At 38.7% G+C, this 21,922-nt stretch overlaps 1 protein-coding gene across 4 annotated transcripts; it reads left to right on the forward strand.

Moving 5' to 3' along the window:
• Positions 1-1,180: 1,180 nt before the first annotated feature.
• esrp1 (epithelial splicing regulatory protein 1) lies at positions 1,181-21,167 on the forward strand. 4 transcript variants are annotated; one of them, XM_053612038.1, is made up of 15 exons: positions 1,181-1,956; positions 2,242-2,370; positions 3,463-3,576; positions 3,734-3,848; positions 4,627-4,722; positions 4,816-4,870; positions 5,001-5,111; positions 6,461-6,593; positions 7,970-8,012; positions 8,112-8,413; positions 9,842-10,078; positions 11,976-12,174; positions 13,446-13,650; positions 16,463-16,509; positions 16,795-16,844. In XM_053612038.1, exons 1-14 carry the CDS (start codon positions 1,825-1,827, stop codon positions 16,464-16,466), a joined length of 1,875 nt encoding a protein of 624 aa, XP_053468013.1. In that variant the 5' UTR covers positions 1,181-1,824; the 3' UTR covers positions 16,467-16,509; positions 16,795-16,844. The 4 variants fall into 4 exon arrangements, with proteins under 4 accessions (XP_053468013.1, XP_053468012.1, XP_053468010.1 ...); XM_053612035.1 differs by lacking the exon at positions 16,463-16,509 and adding an exon at positions 19,987-21,167 and having other exon boundaries at positions 1,198-1,956; positions 16,795-16,963; XM_053612036.1 differs by lacking the exon at positions 16,463-16,509 and adding an exon at positions 19,987-21,167 and having other exon boundaries at positions 1,200-1,956; positions 11,976-12,162; positions 16,795-16,963.
• Positions 21,168-21,922: the final 755 nt, after the last annotated feature.

Consider the following 21,922-nt stretch of genomic DNA (forward strand, 5'->3'; position numbering starts at 1 on the left):
AATGCTTTATTAAGAACACTGAAAAGTTAGTACTTACACTGTCCTTACTTGTGTAATATTCCAGCTCCTGCACTTCAGACTTCTGCACATAACAAACTCATTTGTGTTTGATTGCAGCCCAGACTGACTATTCTGACCATCATGTGAAGGATTGTGCACCATTCTAGGGCAGTGGCACTGTGCAGAAGCCTCTCTGCTATCAGTGGATGTGTACCATGTGTACCTAGATAGCAGGATTGCTAATGACACAGAATTTTTAAAGAGTTCACCTTACTGTACTCTTACTGTAAATACTGCATTAGCCTACACTCTCAGGGGGGAAAAAACACACACCAGTATTTAATCTATACCTTTCTTCGTTGACAGGGTGGTACCCTTAAATTGTGTACCTTTATGTCTCTTTCACCTGGAAATGTAGATATAGTGTACCTTTAAGAGAGATATAAGGTATAATTCCACTGTAATTACTTAGATTAAAGCTTTAAAGGTCTGCACCTTTCTAGTTAAAGATATACTGTATACTAAAGGTGCAAAAGTTTTATGTTTGAGGGTATCAAACTTAAATCCACAAGCAAATGAACATGGGAAAAGATAATTCCCTGGCACAACATAAACAGTGCAACTTGCAGATTGGCTGATTATTATTATCATTATTATTACTACAGATCACTTATTTATTTTATTTGATGGCTACTTGAGTGGGCCATGATTTCCTTTCCAGTACACTTTCATAAAAAAGGGTACTACATTGTACCATTCCTTGTTGATGGAGTGGTATCCACAAGAATTCAAATTTTGTACCTTCACATAAAATGTGTATGTAGTGTGCATTTTTTCAGCAGGGAAGTACATCTTTTGTACCTTAAATCATTTTAAAAGTAAACTATATCCATGTTTTTGGATATAGTGCACTTTATCCAAAGTGAACGCTGGTGAAAGCTAGATATTATAGGTACAAAAGATCTACCTCCCTACTGAAAAATCCAGCGTCTTCAGACTGGCTTCCCAAACACAAGCCAAACTAGTCAAGCTGGTAGAACATTTTGTTAGTTCCTAATACTTATTTGTCTATGATGTAGCATTAGTAGTAATTAAGAAATTGTCTGCTTTCTAACAGCTTCTAATGGCTGTCAACCAGCTTGACCAGTTCAGCTTGTGTTTTGGGAGCTGGTACAGTAGCTTTTGAATTTTTTTTTCTTCTCATCACTGAGAGCTTTCACCTTTAAACGTGGTTATAGTGTACCTTTAAACAATGACTTAAGGTGCATACTAAAGGTACAAATGCTTGTTTGTGCTTGAAGGTATCACTTCTGTTACAATAATACAGTTAATACACTTTCTTCTGAGAGTGTAGTGATGAATTGACTAAGTTATTGAGCTAGATTGGCTTTACTTTGTCGTGAGATATGTTTTGCTTGTGTGTGTTTTTCCTGGTCCTTTGCCACGTCCCTGTTTCTGAGCACCAATAGAGAGCGCTCGCGCTGGCCAGGTAACGCTTTACCTGTGAGTCACGTGGGCGACGGCCAGGTAAGAGGCGCGAACAAAAGCGAGCACGAGCGAGCAGCCATTACGGGGCTCGCGCGACTGTGTTTTTTTTTTTTTTTTTTTTTTTTGCATAGAGTTTCACACGCAATCGAAAGGCTACGGAGACATAAAGGAGCTCGGCGCAGTGCTTACCTGTCCTTAGGTGTGGGGGTGACTGGGGGCCCTTACTTCACTGTCACCTGGGAATTTCTGTGGTATCAGGGTTTCGGGTTGTTAACATTTGCTTTATTTCTTTTCATTTTTTTTCTTCTTCCGTTTACTTGTGTATTTAAAAAAAAAATGACGGTCAATCCTGAATACCTGGTGCTGCTCTTCACCACGACGTCTGGCGCGAGCGGAGACCTGTTAGGTTCAGACGAGAAGGAAATCATTCAGCTGGTGTGGCAGGTCTTGAATTTAGGCAATAAAACGGTAAATAACTATCCTTTTTGTCAGGCTAAGTGAGAATAACTTTGACTATCCACAATTCTACATTTAGAACAAACTTTTGTTTTGTTCTTTAAAGTTTATTCAGTATTTTATTTTGGTAAAAAGCTCGACGACGCCTGGAGGCTAGCTAATCGGCAAAATATTCAAAACCATACACGCTGAAACAGGTTTCTCACAGATATTCGGTGTATAACAGACACGTTTAGACGGATTCTTTGTGTGTTTGACTTTATTTTGATGTGAAAACTTGTTGTTGTTGTTGTTAAGACTGGTGCAGTGAATGAAGTGCTGGTGAAGCCGGAGAGTGTGGAGCTGACGGAGGACTGCAGGGAGGCGAGCGGCCTCAGTGAGGAGGCCCTTTCAGCTGCTGCTCCGCTCGAACAAGCTCTCAGTCAGGTGCGAAATCAAACAGCATGGAGTTAGTAATAATAAACACTTAAACACACACACACACTTTATTTTGTACTTCACTGAATAATATGATACCACTGTTTAACAGTCAGTAGTTTGTTTGTTTGTTTGTTTTAAACGTGTGTACCGACATGCAAACCACAGAGTGGAATTACATTATTACATATTTATATTTGCAGTTTGATTTATTTATTAGTTGCTTGCTTATTTGGACTCCGAGATAAATTCTAGTTGGCATTACAGGTAAAATAATCTACAAGGATGACAGCAGGAATGTTTACTAATGGGTTCTCTAGGTTTCAGCTGACGTCTTGAATGATTTTATCGTTAGATAAAACAGTTTGAGCTCAGTTGAAATTTGATTTCTATTTATTCCAACAATTTCAGATGACTGGAATTGTACTTTGTGGTTTCAGCTGGAGTTTTGCTCAGGGAGTCGATTGCTTATGCTTTTATCTCGTGTAGCTATCACCCTGACTCGGATTAAATCTATTTGACATGGTTTTGATTGTGTTTTGATAGCATTGAAAGCAGACATGAACATCAAGTTTTTTTTTTGTTGTTGTTGTTTTCCAGAGAATATCACATGGCATCACATGTCCATGTGGTATCATGTCCACATCTATACACGGTGTCTGAAAAGTCAGAAAAAACCCCAAAGGGAATATGTTAAGCAAATATGTTGATCCAAATATGCTGAGTAAAATCCATACAAACATACACGATACAGCGGCTGAGAAAATGCGTAGAGTGTAAGGAAGGACACTTAAGCGCGTATGTTGTACACAATAAATGCAAAACGAAGTATATGTAGTTTTGCGGACATTGGTTTCTGACTTTTCAGACACTCTGTAATTGACCAACTTACAAATGATGGTTTAAGAACATAATGATCACTGTGTTACTTTAATGACATTTGATTTACTTCAAAACGTTGACGTGCCGATATTGGCCATAACATTTCTGTTATACTTGTACTAGGAAATGTGTGGGGGACTCCTTTACCCTGCACTTGAAATCTAAATCCGGACAGTAATAGTTTCATTAATGGTATATGTCTGTGTGTTGTGCGTGTAGTTTAACGAAAGGTTGCAGTCAGAAATAAGCACAAGTTCAGGAAACTCCTTCTGCCTCTGCACGGATGGTCAGCTTCACCTGCGTCAGGTTCTGCACCCAGAAGCTTCCAGCAAGGTATGAAGGTCTACTACTGTAACCTAATGTTATAACTCTGTCATTACATTATTTTATATTGTACATTATCAGTCATGTACAGTTGTTAATGTTACTGGGCTTCAAATTCTTTTGCCAGCATCCCTGAAGCTAAATGTAGTTGCGCTTTCTGTTGCAGAACATCCCACTACCCGAATGTTTTTTCTCGTTTTTTGACCTGCGGAAAGAGTTCAAGAAGCATGTCCCATCTGCGGCTGATCTGAAGGACTTGGATCTTAAGTTTATGACAGATTGTATCCTTTGGCTTTTTTTTTCTTTCTTATTTATTGTTTAGCATCAAGACCATCAACCGTCCAGGAATCTGAATAGCTGATCTTTTGACATACACTAGTATACACAAGATTAACAGCTATGCAACATAGACTGCTCAGTGAAGTTGTGTAATTTGCACAGTTCTATTTGCATTGCTCCTAACATATTGTATAAAACCACCTTTTTTCTCAATGTTATAATGAAAGTTACACCATGTTTATAGTCGATACTCCGAGGCAAAGGCTGTATTTTATGTACGTAAACGTGCACTCAGACTGAAGTCAGAAGTCAGTTGACAGCCTGTGTGAGAGGTAGTATGCTAAAGGGTGTGAGTGTGTGTGTGTGTGTGTGTGTGTGTGTGTGTGTGTGTGAGGAAAAGGGTGTTGGCTGCAGGAGCCCTAAGGTTTTGAAATGCAAATAGAGAGACAATAGTGTGCACCTAATAAGCCTGCAAGAGAAAGCAAAGAATGTTTAGCCAACAAGCTTGAACTGCCACACCCACCTAATGACATCACACATACACACATATACACACACACATGCACACTTGAGCATATATAATATATACAAAGGTGATTCATAAACTTTCCTTTTCAGTAGACTATGATTACATTAGGTTATACATTAGTGGTTATAATGAGTTGATATAAGCGATTATCCTGCTCTTTTGTTTTTAATCACATTATTATCATTAATTATGGTGTGTTATGGTGTGGAGTATAGGGTTTAGTAGCTTTCCTTAACTGCACCTCTGGTCAGACCTGAATGTGAAGGTGGATTCTGTAAATAACTTTACTGCGCTCAAGGTTCAGCAGATGTCCAGCATTGCTCTAGCACTCGTCTCTGAGCCTGTCTGTAAGTGACACACTTATATACACACACAGACACATTCACTTACACACACTCATTTGTGAAAGTTTAATTTGAAGTTTTACAAAATCATCACAGGTCAAATGTTCTCGTGCCCTGAGAAAGTGAATGAGAAGTTTGAAACTGGTACCTGGTAAGAGTTTCCTTTAACCACATTCATGTAGTGTTTCTCAGTGTTATATTCTGTAATACTTCATATAATACTTTATGGTTGGTTATGTTGTTGCATATTATGCTGTGTGTGTGTATGTGTGTGTGTGCAGCAGCAAGATGGAGAGGATAGATGACAATACTGTGATCAGGGCTCGAGGCCTTCCCTGGCAATCCTCAGACCAGGACGTTGCACGCTTCTTCAGGGGTCTCAACATTGCCAAGTATGCACCTCTAATTAAAGTGATTTTAAATTGTGTATAATTATAATATATGTTGTATTGTATAGTGCATTTCAAAGCTTTCTTAAAAGTATTAATAGAGTGTACCTAACAATGCCAAAAGCACAAGGCTTTATTGATTTATAAAATTTATATAAATCTTCCAAATGGACCATATTTACATTTACATTTACATTTATTCACTTAGCAGACGCTTTTATCCAAAGCGACTTACAAATGAGAAAGATACAAGCAAAGCGATATATCAAGCAGAGAACAATACAAGAAGTGCTACCATACAAGATCTATTAATTGAATTCCAGATGAAGCAAAGTGCAGAGTAGAGGTGTAAGTGCCCTTTTTTAAAAAAAATTTTTTTATTATGAGTTGGTTAGATGTTCATGGAAGAGGTGGGTCTTTAGCTGTTTTTTGAAGATGGTGAGAGATTCTGCGGTCCGGATTGAGATTGGAAGTGCATTCCACCACTGAGGAACAGTTAGTGTGAAGGTTCTGGAAAGGGACCTTGCGCCACGCTGTGTTGGAACTGCTAAACGTCGGTCGCTAATCGATCGCAGATTGCGAGAGGGAACGTAGGCCTTCAGGAGAGAGTTGAGGTAGGAGAGTGCTGTTCCTGACAAGGTCTTGTAGGTGAGCATCAAGGCCTTGAACTTGATGCGGGCAGCTACAGGAAGCCAGTGGAGGGAGATGAAGAGGGGTGTGACATGGGTTCTCTTAGACTGGTTGAAGACAAGGCGCGCTGCAGCATTCTGAATCATCTCAAGGGGTTTGATGGAGCTGGCTGGGAGGCCTGAAAGCAGTGAGTTGCAGTAGTCCAGTTTAGAGATAACAAGAGCCTGGATCTTGTACCTATCTGTGTAGCCTGTTTGGTGATGTCGGGTCGGATTTTCTTGATGTTGTAAAGGATGAACCTACAGGACCTTGCAGTTGCTGAGATATGGTCTGTAAAGGTCAAGCCGTCATCAAGAATCACCCCAAGGTTCCTGGCCGTCCTGGTTGGCATGAGTGTGAGTGAGCCAAGCTGTACAGTGAGGTTGTGGTTAATTGAGGGACAGGCTGGGATCACGAGAAGCTCAGATTTTGCCAGGTTAAGTTTAAGATGGTTTTCCTTCATCCAGACCGAGATGTCCGAAAGGCAAGCAGAGATGCGTGCAGAGACGGATGGATCGTCAGGCTGGAAGGACAAATGGAGCTGGGTGTCATCAGCATAGCAATGATATGAGAAGCCATGAGACTCAATCACCTGCCCTAGAGATGTAGTGTATATTGATAGAAAATATAATAAGAAACATATAATCACAGGCCTGTGTGTGTGTGTGTGTGTGTGTGTGTAGAGGGGGTGCTGCTCTATGCCTGAATGCTCAGGGCAGAAGGAATGGTGAGGCACTCGTTCGGTTTGAGAGTGAAGAACACCGGGACCTGGCGCTGCAGAGACATAAACATCACATGGGCTCAAGATACATTGAGGTGCATTTTCTTAACCATCATTAGTACAACAAGAGTTATACCTATGTTAGTGTTAATATTTGTGATCTCATCCCATGAATAAGAATTGTATTACATCATCCTGTTATCTTACCAATGTGAGCATGTGTATTTTGTCATCCTAATATGTGTGTGTCATTTAGAAATGTATTCTGATTTAATAACATAATAGTGCACACCAGTATTCAGACCCCGGATGTGACTGTGCTACTCGGACAGTTGTGCAGGAGTTGTGTGCGTAGGGTAGAGTTTGCCAAAAACAGTCATGCATCTTAGTTATGCACTTTGTTATGCATTCTGACCTTGAATTTAAATAGGCTTTTTTAAAATGTGATATGAGCTCAAGTGAGGCGGAGAATTAAATCCAGTGCTACTGTTCGATAAATTGTTGTCACCACAATATTTCATGCTAAAATGTGGTGTGTTTTGTGCTGCAAATACATTTGGAAAAACGATGGAATGTCATTTGAGGGCAATATAAAATAAATAAATATGACAGATAAATGGCGCACTTATATAGCGCTTTTATCCAAAGCGCTTTACACTGGTTCTCATACACCCATTCACACACACACTCACACACCAATTGTAGCAGAGCTGCCATGCAGGGTGCTAACTTGCCATCAGGAGCAACTTGGGGTTCAGTGTCTTTCCCAAGGACACTTCGACGTGTGGAGTAATGCGGCCCAGGAATCGAACCGCCAACCCTACTATTAGTGGACAACCCGCTCTACCAACTGAGCCACTGCCACCCTTATAAACAGATAATTAATTAATAAAAAGTCCATGGAATATTCAGCTTATTAATCAGAGACATCTCAGTGACTGAATTATATATGGATAAAGTTATGAATAACACTTACTTAAATCAAGCTTTAAAGTGTCGCAGATGAGTGCTTGGTCAGCTTATCCTTCAAACTGGTGGCATGTTTTCTGTACAGGAGAACACACTGTATTAACAAAAATTATTTATTTCCATTATTTTATTCATTCAGCCATTCAAAATAGCAAATTAAAAGCATGATAAAATAGGGTAAATTCTGCAGACACATTGTGATTTCATGTCTCGTGGCCACATTAAATGTTGCGAACAAAGTACTCTCAGTGAACAAAAAAAAACTGCAATTACCGTATTTGTCTTAAGCGTACACCTACTCTGATCTTTCTCATCATAAATATGGAAGTAACTTTTGAACTTCAATCATTAACTCAGAACACGGTCTGTAACAGTACCTGCACGCTAATATAATAGCTATTATACTATAGAATATTTTCTTAAAGATCAAATTGTGTCTTTTCCTTTATCTGATAATAAATAAAGCAATGCAGAGAGAAAATATTGTAGTTTTGTGTTCCAGGTTTATAAAGCAACTGGTGAAGACTTCTTAAAGATAGCAGGAGGTAAAGAAACAGTCTTCTCACAGCATCTTGTGCCCTTTTTGTCAGAAGGAATAACGTTGTATGTAATACAAATACATTATATTTGTGTTTCAATAACAGGCACCTCTAATGAAGTTGCAAAATTCCTGTCACGGGAGAACCAGGTGATCGTGCGCATGCGAGGGTTACCATTCACTGCCACAGCTGAGCAGGTGCTGCAGTTCTTCTCTCCGTCGTGCCCAGTGACGGACGGCACAGAGGGTATACTATTTGTGCGCTTCCCTGATGGCAGGCCCTCCGGGGACGCTTTTGTCTTGTTCTCCTGTGACGAGTACGCAGAGAATGCACTGAAGAAGCACAAGGAAATCCTGGGCAAGAGGTACATCGAGCTGTTCAAGAGCACAGCGGCAGAGGTGCAACAGGTTTGTACAAATATTATTCATGGAATCATTTATTAAAAAGGGTATGAACCAGTGACCAGTGGTTTAGACCAGTGGTTCTCAGAGTGGTCCAGTGAAGCATAGTCAGAGAGTCTATGATTGTTTTCAGTTTTGTTACAGTGGTGGAAATCACAATCCTCCATTATTAAAGCTATTGTTTTTATTATTCTTATTAGACTGGTCTAATAATTGAATCCAGATACAAATAATGTCAACTTGGACTTAGTATGTATTATTACTGTGAATAAAAATCTCTATGGCGCTAATAAACTGACAAAATATTATTGGGCCCTTTTAAATAATGCCAATCGACAACATCAGTGCTGGTGGTGTTCTCTGAATAAATTTGTAGTTTTTAATCGGTCCCTGGCTATAAAATGTTTGAGAACCCCTTGTTTATACAACTCGGTGCCACAAGCCAGCACACTGCACTGCTTTTCGTGCTCTTACTTGATTTGACTCGTCAACTACGTCAGTCTAATTGATTGGCTGATCTGAGTGTGTTGCAGCAGGGGTGTTACGTAAATTTGTAGGACTGTGGTAATCCAGCTCTGGATTTTGACACACCTGTACTAAGTCAGCATTGTTTCTTGCCTAACTTGCCAATGAACCAGGCATAACAACAGGCTTTCCTGGTGAGGTGTTTCCCGTACTTGAGGTAATATTTTAGTGGTGCACCCAGGTATATTGACTAGCACCTGAGTATATTTATTCTCATACAAAAATGTTTTATTTATTAATTTGTTCTGAGAAATCAGTTCCTCGTTTCCAGTCTGGGGAAGATAATATATAAGAGAGAAATAAATATTCTAAATAGCGAGAAAAAGAGCAGAGCAGCAGTAATATGTACTAATGAAGGAAAAAAACTGACAAAGCTGGTAAATCTTATCCTGATGAAGAAAAAGAAAAGTGAAGAAATTTTGCCTTTGGCAGTTTGCAGTCCTGGTAAATGATGCTTAAAGTGTGTGTGTGAGCGCATAAAAAGATAGCTGCCAGTGCACTGACAAAGCATTTCAGTCAAACTGTATGCAGTTGTACCCAAATTGTTGCAGTATTAGTAATCAGCACTAAATGTCATTCAAATGTCAAATGTATTTTCTTATACGTACCTTATATGGGTAAATTATATATATATGTGTGTGTGTGTGTGTTGTTCGCAATTACTTAAAACATCTTTGCTGATATAATACAAGCGTTGTATACACCCAGTGAAGTTGTACCATACAGAACACATGCTCACACAGACACCCACACAGGGTGTGTTGTCATTTTATTACCACTCTTGCAGAAAGCAAACATTGGTATCCTCTTGGCCCAGATCCATCACTGCAGTGTGCTGCTCATTGTTCTAATATGTCGTAATGTTTGGAAAAGTTTTTATTTCATTGTGCGGACATCTGTATGTGACAGGTTTTGAACAGATATTCCTCGGTGCCGCTAATTCCAGTGGCCCCCTCACCTATCCTGCCCTTAGTTGCCCAGCCAGCGTTTGTGCCACCAACAGTTGCTGCCATACACGGAACGAGGGACTGTCTGAGACTGAGAGGTCTGCCATATGACGCTACTGTTCAAGATATCCTGCTATTCCTAGGCGAATACACAGCCGATATTAAACCACATGGAGTACACATGGTTCTCAATCAGCAGGTAAGACAAGTACATACACAATGTATATATCGACGTCTTGGGTCCCACATGCAAGATTGTTCTTAATGTTAAGGTTCAATTCAATTCAATTTCAATTCAATTTTTATTTGTATAGTGCTTTTAACAATGGACATTGCCTCAAAAATGTCACAGTTAATGATAGTTTCTTTAACACACACACACACATATTCTTATTCTTACAGATCTTATTGTTAATGTTCACCATCTACAAAGGTTGTGCGAACACAAAGCCACCGTAGTGAGATTACAATATTGTATACTCTCTGAGGTTTCATATTGGTTGTTGTGCACAAGTTCTCCAGTACTACAGGTGGTGCTATTAGATTTCATGACAGTTTCCATAACAACAGAAAGAAGACTGACACTCCTTAAAGTCATCCATCTTTGACAGAATCAGCTTGGGCATGTATTGTATTGTTTGTAACAGCAACCAGTCACATACACAAGAAGCTTGGTCACATAGCTTCTTCATCTGTGGAGTTCACCCAACCGCCATGTGCATGAGACGGCAAGCAAGCCTCTGCCGAAGTCTGAATGCTCTGTATTTACATCACATTGGAAACATGGAAACCAGCAAAACATCATCTCAGCATGAAGTACACAGAGGCCTTCAGGGCAGCTGGTTCTTCTATCTCTGTAAAGCTACGTATTTTGCAAAATGAGACTAAGAACGCGTATATAATGCACTCACTATTTTTAAGGTTTGTCCGGACCTGTTTTTAATAAATAAATAAATAAAATATTCATTCTTGCATGCAGATTATGTGGTTAGATGTGTTGTGGAATGCCTCATACATCTTCATAAACTTGTTTATGGTATATAGGCTTCAGACCCATCCAGTCTTACACCATCATGTGTTCTCCAGACAATTACAGTATATATGAAAAAAATCTAAATGACAAAAGTGCATTTCACCATAAGGTTTAAAATTTCAACTGTAAAACTAAAACATTTCTAAAAGCCCCCTTGTGACAGTTATTATGAGTGTCATGTTTTGTAAATAAAACATATATGGGTTTGTTTTTACTTTTCAGTGTGCAGGTTCCCGTTTTTGTTTCCTATGGCTTATGTAGCTAATAACTGATGTTCTCCATCGAAAATAAAATTAATAAGCCAAAACCTGGAAAGGTTCTGAGGGTTCAAAATGTTGTTCTAACAATCTGTATCCTGATCAGAGTCAAAACAGAAAAGCTGCACAATATAAGCTTTGATTACCTGTATATATATATATATATATATATATATATATATATATATATATATATATATATATATGAAATAGTATTTTCAGGGGCTTTTAATTTATGATCTTTTCTTGTTTTTCACTTTTATGTGTGTCCTACTTATATGATTATACATATACACTACCCATCAAAAGTTTAGACACACTCGTCCCCCCTAACCACACACATTTTAGAATAATAATAATAACACAATTGGAATAACACTGGAGTAACACACATGGAACTATGGGAATTATGTTGTGATAATAAATCAAAATAATTTAATATTTTAGCATCTTCAAAGTAGACCCCCTTTTTGCCTAGAATTTCCAGAAATGTATTCCAGAATGTAATCCATTTAAAAAATATATTTTTGTAAATAAAATGTTAGTTTTGTAATGAAAGAAATGAATATGTTGGCACAGTTATATTTTTGTCTACAACACCGATTTCAAACATTTAATCATACACCTTCAGATTAAAAGGTTTTTAAGATCATGAGAAACATTTCAGTCGAGTGTCTCCAAACTTTTGACGGGTAGTGTATATAAAATGCAGCATTCGGGATAAAAATTGAGGCTAAGCATAGGCCTATGTTTAATTTGAGTGCATTTGTGTGTGTGTGTGTGTGTGCGTGTGTGTGTATGTCTAGGGCCGTCCATCGGGTGATGCATTCATCCAGATGCGGTCGGTGGAAAGGGCGCATGCTACAGCTCAGCGCTGCCACAAGCGCAGCATGAAGGAACGCTACGTGGAGGTATTCGCCTGCTCGGCACAGGAGATGAATGTGGTGCTGATGGGTGGCTCGCTCTCAAGGAGCGGCCTTTCGCCGCCACCATGTAAGTTACGACGTAAGTGCTAATGGGCTGCGGGGCTGCTTCTCTGAGCTGCGGGTAGGTGGCGCTTCACGCCTTCCTCTTCCTCCTTTCCTTGCTCCCTTCCTTCCTCTCACTCAGAAGTCCATGGCACCAGAAGAAGACCGGAAGTGGAACAGGCAGGAGTGAAATCATCTGGGTGGATGTTCTTTTTTCTTTTTTTTGTGATTATTTGTGGTGACTGATTCCACGTTCACTCATTTTCCAGCTGTGGAGGGTGGGGCTCTAATTTGGAACTGATTTGGGATTATTAAGTCTTTGATTTGTGAATTAATCTTGTGATTATGGTTTACCTGATTTGAAAATTGTATGGCACTCTGTTCGCATGATGCACAAGACGTGACGCGGACAAAACGTGTGTACAGTGACTTTTTCTTTTGGTGCAGTATAGATTTCTCCTTCCCTTCCATCTGATCTAGTCTGGATTATCAGGTTGCTCACCTTTTGACCCCAAAATACCCAACATCAAGCACTCGGAGCACCTGGAGAAGCCAGATCATTTGAAAGTCCCACAGACACCACTCATGCTTTGTGCTCTGTAGTGCACGTTGTTGGGAAGGTTGGTGGAGGAGGGTGGCACACCTGACTAGTTGTTGAATGATGGTGGCAGTCACTGATTCTTGAGGGAAGTTTAGGCCAGGCTGCACACTTTTGTAAAGGAGAGAATCTTGAATGTTGAGTTGTATAACAATAGGATTTTAGACTCTGTGAGAACATGAAACAGTACCGCCAGTAGAACAGGCTGATTTGAAGGTTGGAACACTGAGTGTTTTGCAGTGAGCAGTTCATTGTTTGTGTGCATGAGTGAGTGCATGATCTGACAACAAACAATGAACAGGGTCATAAAAAGAAGTTAAGAGTTACAATGGATTTCAGACTCTGAATTGAAGACTATAGATTATACAATGGTAAAGGGGGGGGGGGGGGGGTGCGTGTAGGCTGGGTTGAAGTGTTTTAAAGAGGACCAGTATCATGCCCTATCACAGTTCTTTGCATGGTTTCTCCTTGAAGAACTCTGGTTTGCAATGGTTCTCTGGAGCCACTTCACACTGGTAAGTAAACTGTAACTGGTGCATTATCAAAATCCTTGAACTGAAGTGTGAATGGGCATGATTTGATCTGGTCTAAAACACAGTTTAAACAAAATACTAACTATGGGTTTACCTAGTCACTTTAACTAGATGTGTGAGGTATTAGTTTTAGATTTGTCGTACCTAAACTCTTTCGTTCGTGTTCTGCAATTGCAGGTCTCTCTCCTGCATCTTACTCTTTCCCTCCTGCGGGGGCTGTACTTCCTGCTGGCGCAGTGCTTCCTACAGGGGCAGTCCTTCCTGTGGAGGCAGCAGGTCTCTATCCCTCCCAGTTCCTGTTGAGTCCCCGCCCAATGGCACCGGCTACGTTCTACCCAGCTAACAACCAGATGTACATAAACTACACGGCCTACTATCCAAGGTAAGATCAAATACACAACCATTAGCATATTGAGAGACTCACAAACACATGTATCCTGTCTTATAAATTCTTATAAGTTCTGTTTCTGGAAGTCGTGGGTCAGGACCTGATACAGAAACACAGTAAAAACCTTTGAAAGGCACTTAGTGCAAGACATATAAAGTCAAATAAAATGCTGTTCAGTAGGGTTCAGAAATCCACAAATCAAAGTTAAAAAAAATCATGCAGCTACTATAAAAATATTAATTATATGAAAATAATGTGATGTCACAACAGTTTTTAGAATTTAAACAAATAGGATAGTTTTAAATAATGTCTCTTAAAATATGAATTAATTAGCTTTTTAATTAATGTAAAAAACAATGTAAAATAATATAAACTGATATAGACCAGGTACTTTGCTTGCTAGTTTTTATGAATGATGAAATAAGTTCTTGGTAGTGTACTCAGACGTTCATTTTTATGTACAGTAAATGAATTCTGGGACAACTGGGATGTTGTATTATTACATTTTATTTCATTAACCTTTGAATTAAGCTCATTTTAAGTCATTCAATTAAACATCAGCTATCGTAGATTACATTTTCTAGCTGAATCGGCAGAAATGCTAGTGTTTTGCCACTGGTTTTGAATAGGTTATTAGTAATGCTACTGTTATATAGTAGAATTTAAAGGTATGTGGAAAAAAAAAATCAGAGTGGATTCCTCTACTGACGAGCCAGGTGTGTTATATTAGTGCAGCCTGTGAGTTATTGTAGTAGTCTCAAGACCTAATGACCTAACTCTAATAAGACCTTGTGGCCTGGCATGAGTTATGTTTTTATTTGCTTTCCAGAAGAGCAGCTGAAAAATTAAAATGTTTTACAAGTAAATGAAAAAAAAAGCCAACATCCCTTGCATAATTACTTGGCTGTTGTTTATTTTCTCATTTTCATTTCATTTTTTTAAGTCATGGATGATACAACATTTGATAACATAATATTACATAATATTCTTATATCCCAATTAATCACAAAATTATAAAGAGATGTATATGACTGTGTTAACAGTCACCTTGAGTTAAATTGTAGAAATTTCTCTTTAAAAACATGGCTAGTTAAAACCAGCAGTTACAATTATGTAGTTTAGTTTTACTAATTAACAACATGATTTTGACTATAATGTTGGAGGAAAGTTGGCTTTTAAAAAAAATTCTTTTTTACTTTTATTCCAGTAATTCTCAGCATTACTTGTACTTTAAGTCACCAAATTTTACTGATTGTAAGTGTGAATTCACTTGAGGCAGCTTCACAGAGCTCTGAACATAATAACCCTGTTACAGCCTTCAAGAAAGACTTGCACAACTAGAACAGCACATTTTAGCTGGGTGTGTTTCTGTGTTCTGTGTGTGTGTGTGTTTGTGTTTTTCACACCCAGCTCCTATAACCCCTATACGGAAATGTGTGTGGGAGGACTGGATGGGTTACCTGATGATATTTGAATAAATCAAATGAGTGTGAGGTTCATTTAGGTACGCACAATTCAGGATGAAATAGGAATCTTTTTTTTTTCAGATTAGAATTGAGATGCTGATGATTCTCACACAAAATTCTTTGTCAAATTTTGTAAGGAACAATATTTATTAAATTCTTACGTTACTGTAGGTACTGATAGCTACATTTTCCTAGCAGCTGTGTGTGAGTAAAAGGAAACACATTAAATATGATCATACTGAAATATTTCTGAAGTTTGTAGTGATCCTGGTACTAATTTGTTGGTTGCTGGTGCTGTTTTAATTTTCCTTGCGAAGTTTGCAGTTGTCTGCCACTCAGACATCACAGGGGGTCGTTGCTTGTGCAGTTACAATGGCTTTTAAAGGGAGAAAAAAAAAATCCACAATCTCTAACATACGGTGTAACAGTCAGGTTTGACTTAGCTCCTAAAAACAAACAAAACAAAACAAAAAAACCCAAGAGCTTCTTTTCTCACTCACCATTTTCTAGCGACATGCAGAATATCACCTGCGAAATAAGCAACATTCAACATCATATTAATGAAAAGCCCAAGACACAACAAACTTTGGAATCAAAGTTCCATAAAGCACTGGCGCTGAGTTACAGCAGATACTTGGCTCAGCTAGTTAGCGATCTATGAGATAATCCATCCATTTTCTATACCACTTATCTTACAGGGTCATGGGGAACCTGGAGCCTATCCCAGGAAGCATGGTGCCAATCCATCACAGGGCACAATCACATACACAATCACACACCCATTCATACACTATGGACACTTTGGACATGCCAATCAGCCTACCATGCATGTCTTTGGACTGGGGGAGGAAACTGGAGTACCTGGAGGAAACCCCTGCAGCACGGGGAAAACATGCAAACTCCACACACACAGGGCAGTGTGGAGAGAATCAAACCCTCAACCCTGGAGGTGTGAGGCGAACATGCTAACCACTAAGCCACTGTGCACCCTATCTACGAGATAATAATATTAATTCCTTAGCTTTATATAGCACTTTTCTAGACACTCAAAGCGCTTTACATTGTATGGGGTGGAAATCTCTGCATCCACCAGCAGTATGTAGCATCTACTTGGATGATGCAACAGCAGTTTCCACCAACTATTGGTGGAGAGGAGAGGAGAGTGATGTAGCCAGATCAGGGATGGAGATTCAGAGATGACAAGTGCCATGGTGTTGATAGTTGCATTAACATAAATTGAAGCCTTGGAACCTTATCTGTTTGAGCAGCATGTACCGATAAGGAGGTGAGAGAGCTGGACAGATTAAAGGACTAAAGTGCTCCTACATCCCTCTCTTTAGGTAGAGATGAAGCAAGGGCTAATTTCCACTGGCACCACTATCAGCAGGTAGTTGAACGGCATTGAGGGTAATGTAAGAAACCGTTAATCAAAGCAAAAATAGACTAACATGTCTATGAAAGAAGTTGAGTCCTGTGTTGACCAAAACTCTAAAAGGTTACTTCATGATTTATTTATTTTTTTACTATTTAATGGTTGAGTTTGTTAAAAAAAAAATAATAAATTTGTGCTGGTCATTGTCTTTTGTCACTTACAATACTACAAAAATAGGAAAATATATAGTATAGTATCGTGATACTTGTACTACGTGCTTTAAAATGACCTTGCCTTTAGCCCCCCAGGTTCTCCACCCAATGTGGGCTACTTCCCAGCAAGTACACACACACCTGGCTCTGTCCTCTCCAGCCCACATGCAGCACTGATCAGGATGCAGGGCCATACCTCCACTCATACCTACACCAACGGAGTAAAGGAAATCCTCAGCATGGTACAGGCTTATCAGGTGGGTGAAACAGTGCACATCCGTCAGGAGCTTATACGTACACCCTTGAGGGTATCTGCTGTATATGCTGCAGAGGGTGTTGCTCAAGGGCCCAACAGTGACAGCTTGGCAGTACTCCGATTTGAAGTCACAGCCTTCTGATCAAGAGCCCTGTGCCTCAGTATTCAACACAATTTTCAACAAAGTGTGTAGGAATTCTCTATTATTTTTGAAATCGAGTTTAGTTGTTGCCAATTCGGGTATCTCGGAACTTTTCTGAGTCTGAGTAATTACAAGTCAGAAGGAAAGCTTTGAACACGAACCATTCAGTGAGTGCGCTAGTGCTGTCTTCGTTCTGCTTTCTATCCCAAAATTTCAGTGGAAAATGAAAGGTGTGTGTAGTTGGGTGTTTTTGGGTAGGGCTTGGTTGTAGAGAATATTTGGGTGTGTCCTATGTCCTGTGGTGTTGAGCATAAGAGATTTAAACGTTTCAGTGGAAAAGCTGTGCATTAAGCTGAACAGGTTCATCTGGTCTGGATTCCCTCACATACGTTACACAGGGTGTGGTACATCGGCCTGCAGTAACACGATTCTGCTGTCGTATTCTCTCTGTTCGTCCTCAGGCGTCTCTCATATTTTGGAACAGTGAAAGTAGTAGATTATATTAGTAGGAAGTACTGATCTCAAAACTAAATATAACATGCAAAATATGCAAATGAGAATGAGCTCAACATGAAAAACGCTCTTTTAATCACAAACATATGTTTGAGTGTCACATATTAGTTTACAGTAAGTGGGTCAAGGTTAGTTATTTTGAAATTTGCTGATGCGTGTTCACACTCTGTCGGCATGTATCTGATAATCCACAGCAGTGGCCACCAACCCTGTTCCTGGAGATCTACCTTCCTGAAGACTTTAGCTCCAACCATAATCGTGCCCACCTGACCATCTAATCATCGCCTTAAGAAATTCTTGTTCAGCTAAAACATGTGTGTTAGATGTTGGTTGGAGATGAAACCTGCAGGAAGGTACAGTAGATCTCCAGGAAGAGGGTTGGTAATATATTTCCGATTGAACTTGACAGTAATGACGTCTGATCAATTTGTTTCTTTTGTTAAATGATTTCTGCAGTATAGTCTCTAAGAAGAGCTCTACTTTCTGATATCTCAGTGGAACTGCAGGATCTTTGACATAATACCAGAAGGCAAAAATATTAACCCAATTGATAGATGCAGAAGCACAGCAAACACCTGTCCTTAAAGCCAACCAGCATTAATGTACATAAGATTTCAACCTTGTTGAGTTGAAACTGGACCATACTTGGCTGTTGTATAAAGCAGGTTTCAGGCCCATGAACACTCAAAAGCATAAAAGTGGCAGTTCTTTGGGATTTTGCATGTACCTGCAATCCAGATGACTTTTAATTCATCCATTCATTTCTTAATTAATTAGCTCTAATTAGAATGCAACATAGTATTGAATGCAATTTCAGTCCAGCTTTCTCATGTCATCTGAGAGTTTTCTCTTCCACTGTCGCATCTGGCTTGCTCATTGTCTGTTGTTAAAGAACTTAAATTAGTAACCCAGAGCCATAATCACTGCCCAAATAAAATCAAATAGAATTACACTAATGTCTGATTTTTTTTTAAAAAAATGAAAATTGTATGGTTACAGCCAAATGTGGAAACCTGTTGCTGAAATACCTGTTTTTGTGACAAATTGTATAGTTTGTATAGTTTTGCTGCAGGAAAAAGGAAACAAGAAAAAAATTAATTGCAAATTATTGATTCCTCAAATTATCTACAGTAGGACTGTGCACCTCTGTCCTGTGCACCCCATATATCCAAAAACATGAATTTAGAATGAGGCAGTCAGATTTTCATTTAATATCTGTTGACATTTGAGTCCATGATGCCATGAATCCTAACAAAATGTCCAGGTCCTCTGGCAGAAAAACAGACCCAAAACATTAAAGAGCCACCACCATATTTAACCATGGGTATGAGGTACTTTTCCATATGGCTACCTCTGACCATAGAACCCGATCCCATCTGAAGTTCCAGTAGTTTCTGGCAAACTGAAGACAGTTTAGTTTGTTTTTGGATGAGAGTAAAGTTTTTTTTTCTTGAAACACTTCCAAACAACTTGTGGTGATGTAGGTGACTTCAGATTGTAGTTTTGGAGACTTTCTGACCGCAAGACACAACTAACTTCTGCAATTCTCCAGCTGGGATCCTTGGAGATTTTTTAGCCACTCGAACCATCCTCTTCATAGTGCGTTCGGACAATATCGACACGCGTCCAATTCCAGATTTATTCATAACATTTCCAGTTCACTGGAACTTCTTAATTATTGCCCTGATGGTGGAAATGGGCATTTTCAACGCTTGTGCTATTTTCTTATAGTCATTTTCCATTTTGTGAAGCTCAACAACCTTTTGCCGCTATATTTCTTGGTCTTACCCATTGTTATGAATGACTAAGGGAATTCTGTGTGTTACCTCATATTTATACCCCTCTGAAACAGGAAGTCATGGTTGAACAAGTTCCTGTTCCTAGTCACCCAGGTGTACTAAACATTTTTAAATATCAGTGGGAATATACTTCAAATATATTTTTCTCATATGAATTCATAGGAGTGGGAATAATTGTTGCACACCTATATTTAAAAACGATTCTTATTTTTTGGATAAACATGTTTTGTTTGCAATTGTTTGATGTCAATAAGAGCAGAGTATTTTTGTGAATTTTTCAAACAAAATATCAAAAGGTTCAACAATAAAGACAGTGTTTCACAGCCTTCTTTGCTCAAGGGTGCCAATATTAGTGGAGGGCACTGAATCTGGTTTAATGTTCATGTTTAAAAGGAAGGTTATTGTTACATTGTGTGCTGAATTTTATAGAGAATACATGCTTTTGTAATATGCATGTAAAGTACACTTATCTGTTAATGAGGTATTCAGTGCTGTGCTACAGAATGACGCTGAGGTTAAACTAGCTGTGCAAGTTATAAATAGTAATATTTCTTTCTTTCTCTCTCACAGCCTAGCAACAGTGAAGCCTTGGTTACTCTGCCCCCCCTGCTCTCAGCCAAACAACCTATGGCAGATCAGAGCCTTGGAGGAGGGGCCTATCTGGACTTGCAGTTGATGTAGACTGTGCCAGTCATAAAGCCACATCGTTTTATTGGAAAAGTTTGGCCCTCAGCAACATAGCATGTTTTGTCATTCTAGCTATTTATGTGAACTTATAAAAAGAATATATTAGAATGTTTGTATATATTGCACACTGTTTTACTGCATTGCTATATATGAGTTCAGTAATATTCTGCTTGTAGACAAGTAGTAGTTTCTCTCAGAGATATATGTGCCTTTGTTTTGTGTGTGTGTGTGTGTGTGTGTGTGTGTGTGTGTGTGTGTGTTATAACGAATAATCGCTCAGGAAAAAGTTAAACCAGAATGAGCATTTTTTTTTGCCATCTGCATCGAATCAAACTTTCTATTATTCATTTTTCAGCCAAATTGTTAGAAAAAAATGCATATCTTTCTGTAGAGATCTCTGTCTGTCTGTGTGTGTGTCTGTGTGTCTGTCTGTCTGTGTGTGGCCTTGTCTTTACAGTGTTCACACATGCTGATGTGAATGTTGTGTGTTCGTGCCTTTATCCCAGCTGATGTGACTCTACAGTTAGTATGTTGCAATGCATATAGATGTCCTCAAGCTTGACTTTTTTTTTTTTTGAAGCTTCTACGATGAAGTTCAAAGAGCTATGTAACATGAAATGTTTACAAGGTATGCCACATCCTTATGCGTGGCCGAGTGCAGTAGGTTTGGAGCACAGGTGTCGTCGCTCACAGAAGTTTGCTTTAATCATTTCGCCAAAAACCATTCAGGGTCAGAAAAAGGAACAACCAGTACTTACTGTGCTCAATATATGTGTGTGTGTGTGTGTGTGTAGCTGTTGTGCCTCATCATTTAAATACACGTGTCATCCTCAACCATTTGATAGAGAAACACTTGTACCATTTAGTCTTAATTGCTGTAAATCGGTAGACGTTTTTATGTTTTATGTTTTATGTATGTGTGTGTGTGTATGAGTGGGTGCAATAATCAGTGTGTGTACTTACTGTGCTCAAGAAGTGTTTTGGGCCTACTGGAACAGACATACACACATGTATTTCAGATTATCAAGGTTGTTTGTGCATGTAATGTGATTTGAATTACAAGCCTGTGTCAATGCACAGGCTTTTTTTTTATTGGCCATGATTCTCACAGCTTGTTCTCACTGCTTTTTTTTAGTAAAGAATTTTTAATTATGTCTAGACTTTTATAAAATGTAGGATTAAAACATTTTTTTCACTAAGATGCAACGTTTTAGCTCCATTGAGTTCCTTCCCAAACGTGCCAACAGGAAGTAGTACAGAAAGCACTACTTAATTATACCAGGAAAATCTCAATTTATGCCATATCAGATGTCAGACATTTGTTTGGCTATAATGTTATGGACAAAGTGTTATTTTATTTTGGTATTTTTATGTTAACTTAAAAAGAAAAAAAATAAAGAAAAATGTTAACAAATGTATGGAATTACATTATTGAATTTATATTTGACTTTAGTGAGTTCATTTCTTCTACAGTCGTGATCTGTAATTTATCAAAATGCAATAAGGGCAAGCTGTTTTAAATGAGCACTTATTTCCCATCTGATTCTGCATCATTGCAAACCTTGGTCCTTCAATAAAGCACATAATTGCCATCTAGTGGGCTGCAAGAACATTCATGGTTTACTGTATATTTTAAATGAGATGTGCACTTTAATTTTACTTTAGAGGGCAATTTTCCCAGTTATGGCATGACCATGTTTTTAAACCTCTAAAACTAATCTATTTTGAGGTTAAATGAGGCTAAAAAAGATGATGATGATATTTTAACTTTTTTTCCCCCCCAAACGTAAGGGTTTTTTTTTAAGGAGTGCATTTTTTT

This window comes from Ictalurus furcatus, chromosome 23 (genome assembly GCF_023375685.1).
Source record: "Ictalurus furcatus strain D&B chromosome 23, Billie_1.0, whole genome shotgun sequence".
NCBI classification, from domain to species: domain Eukaryota; kingdom Metazoa; phylum Chordata; class Actinopteri; order Siluriformes; family Ictaluridae; genus Ictalurus; species Ictalurus furcatus.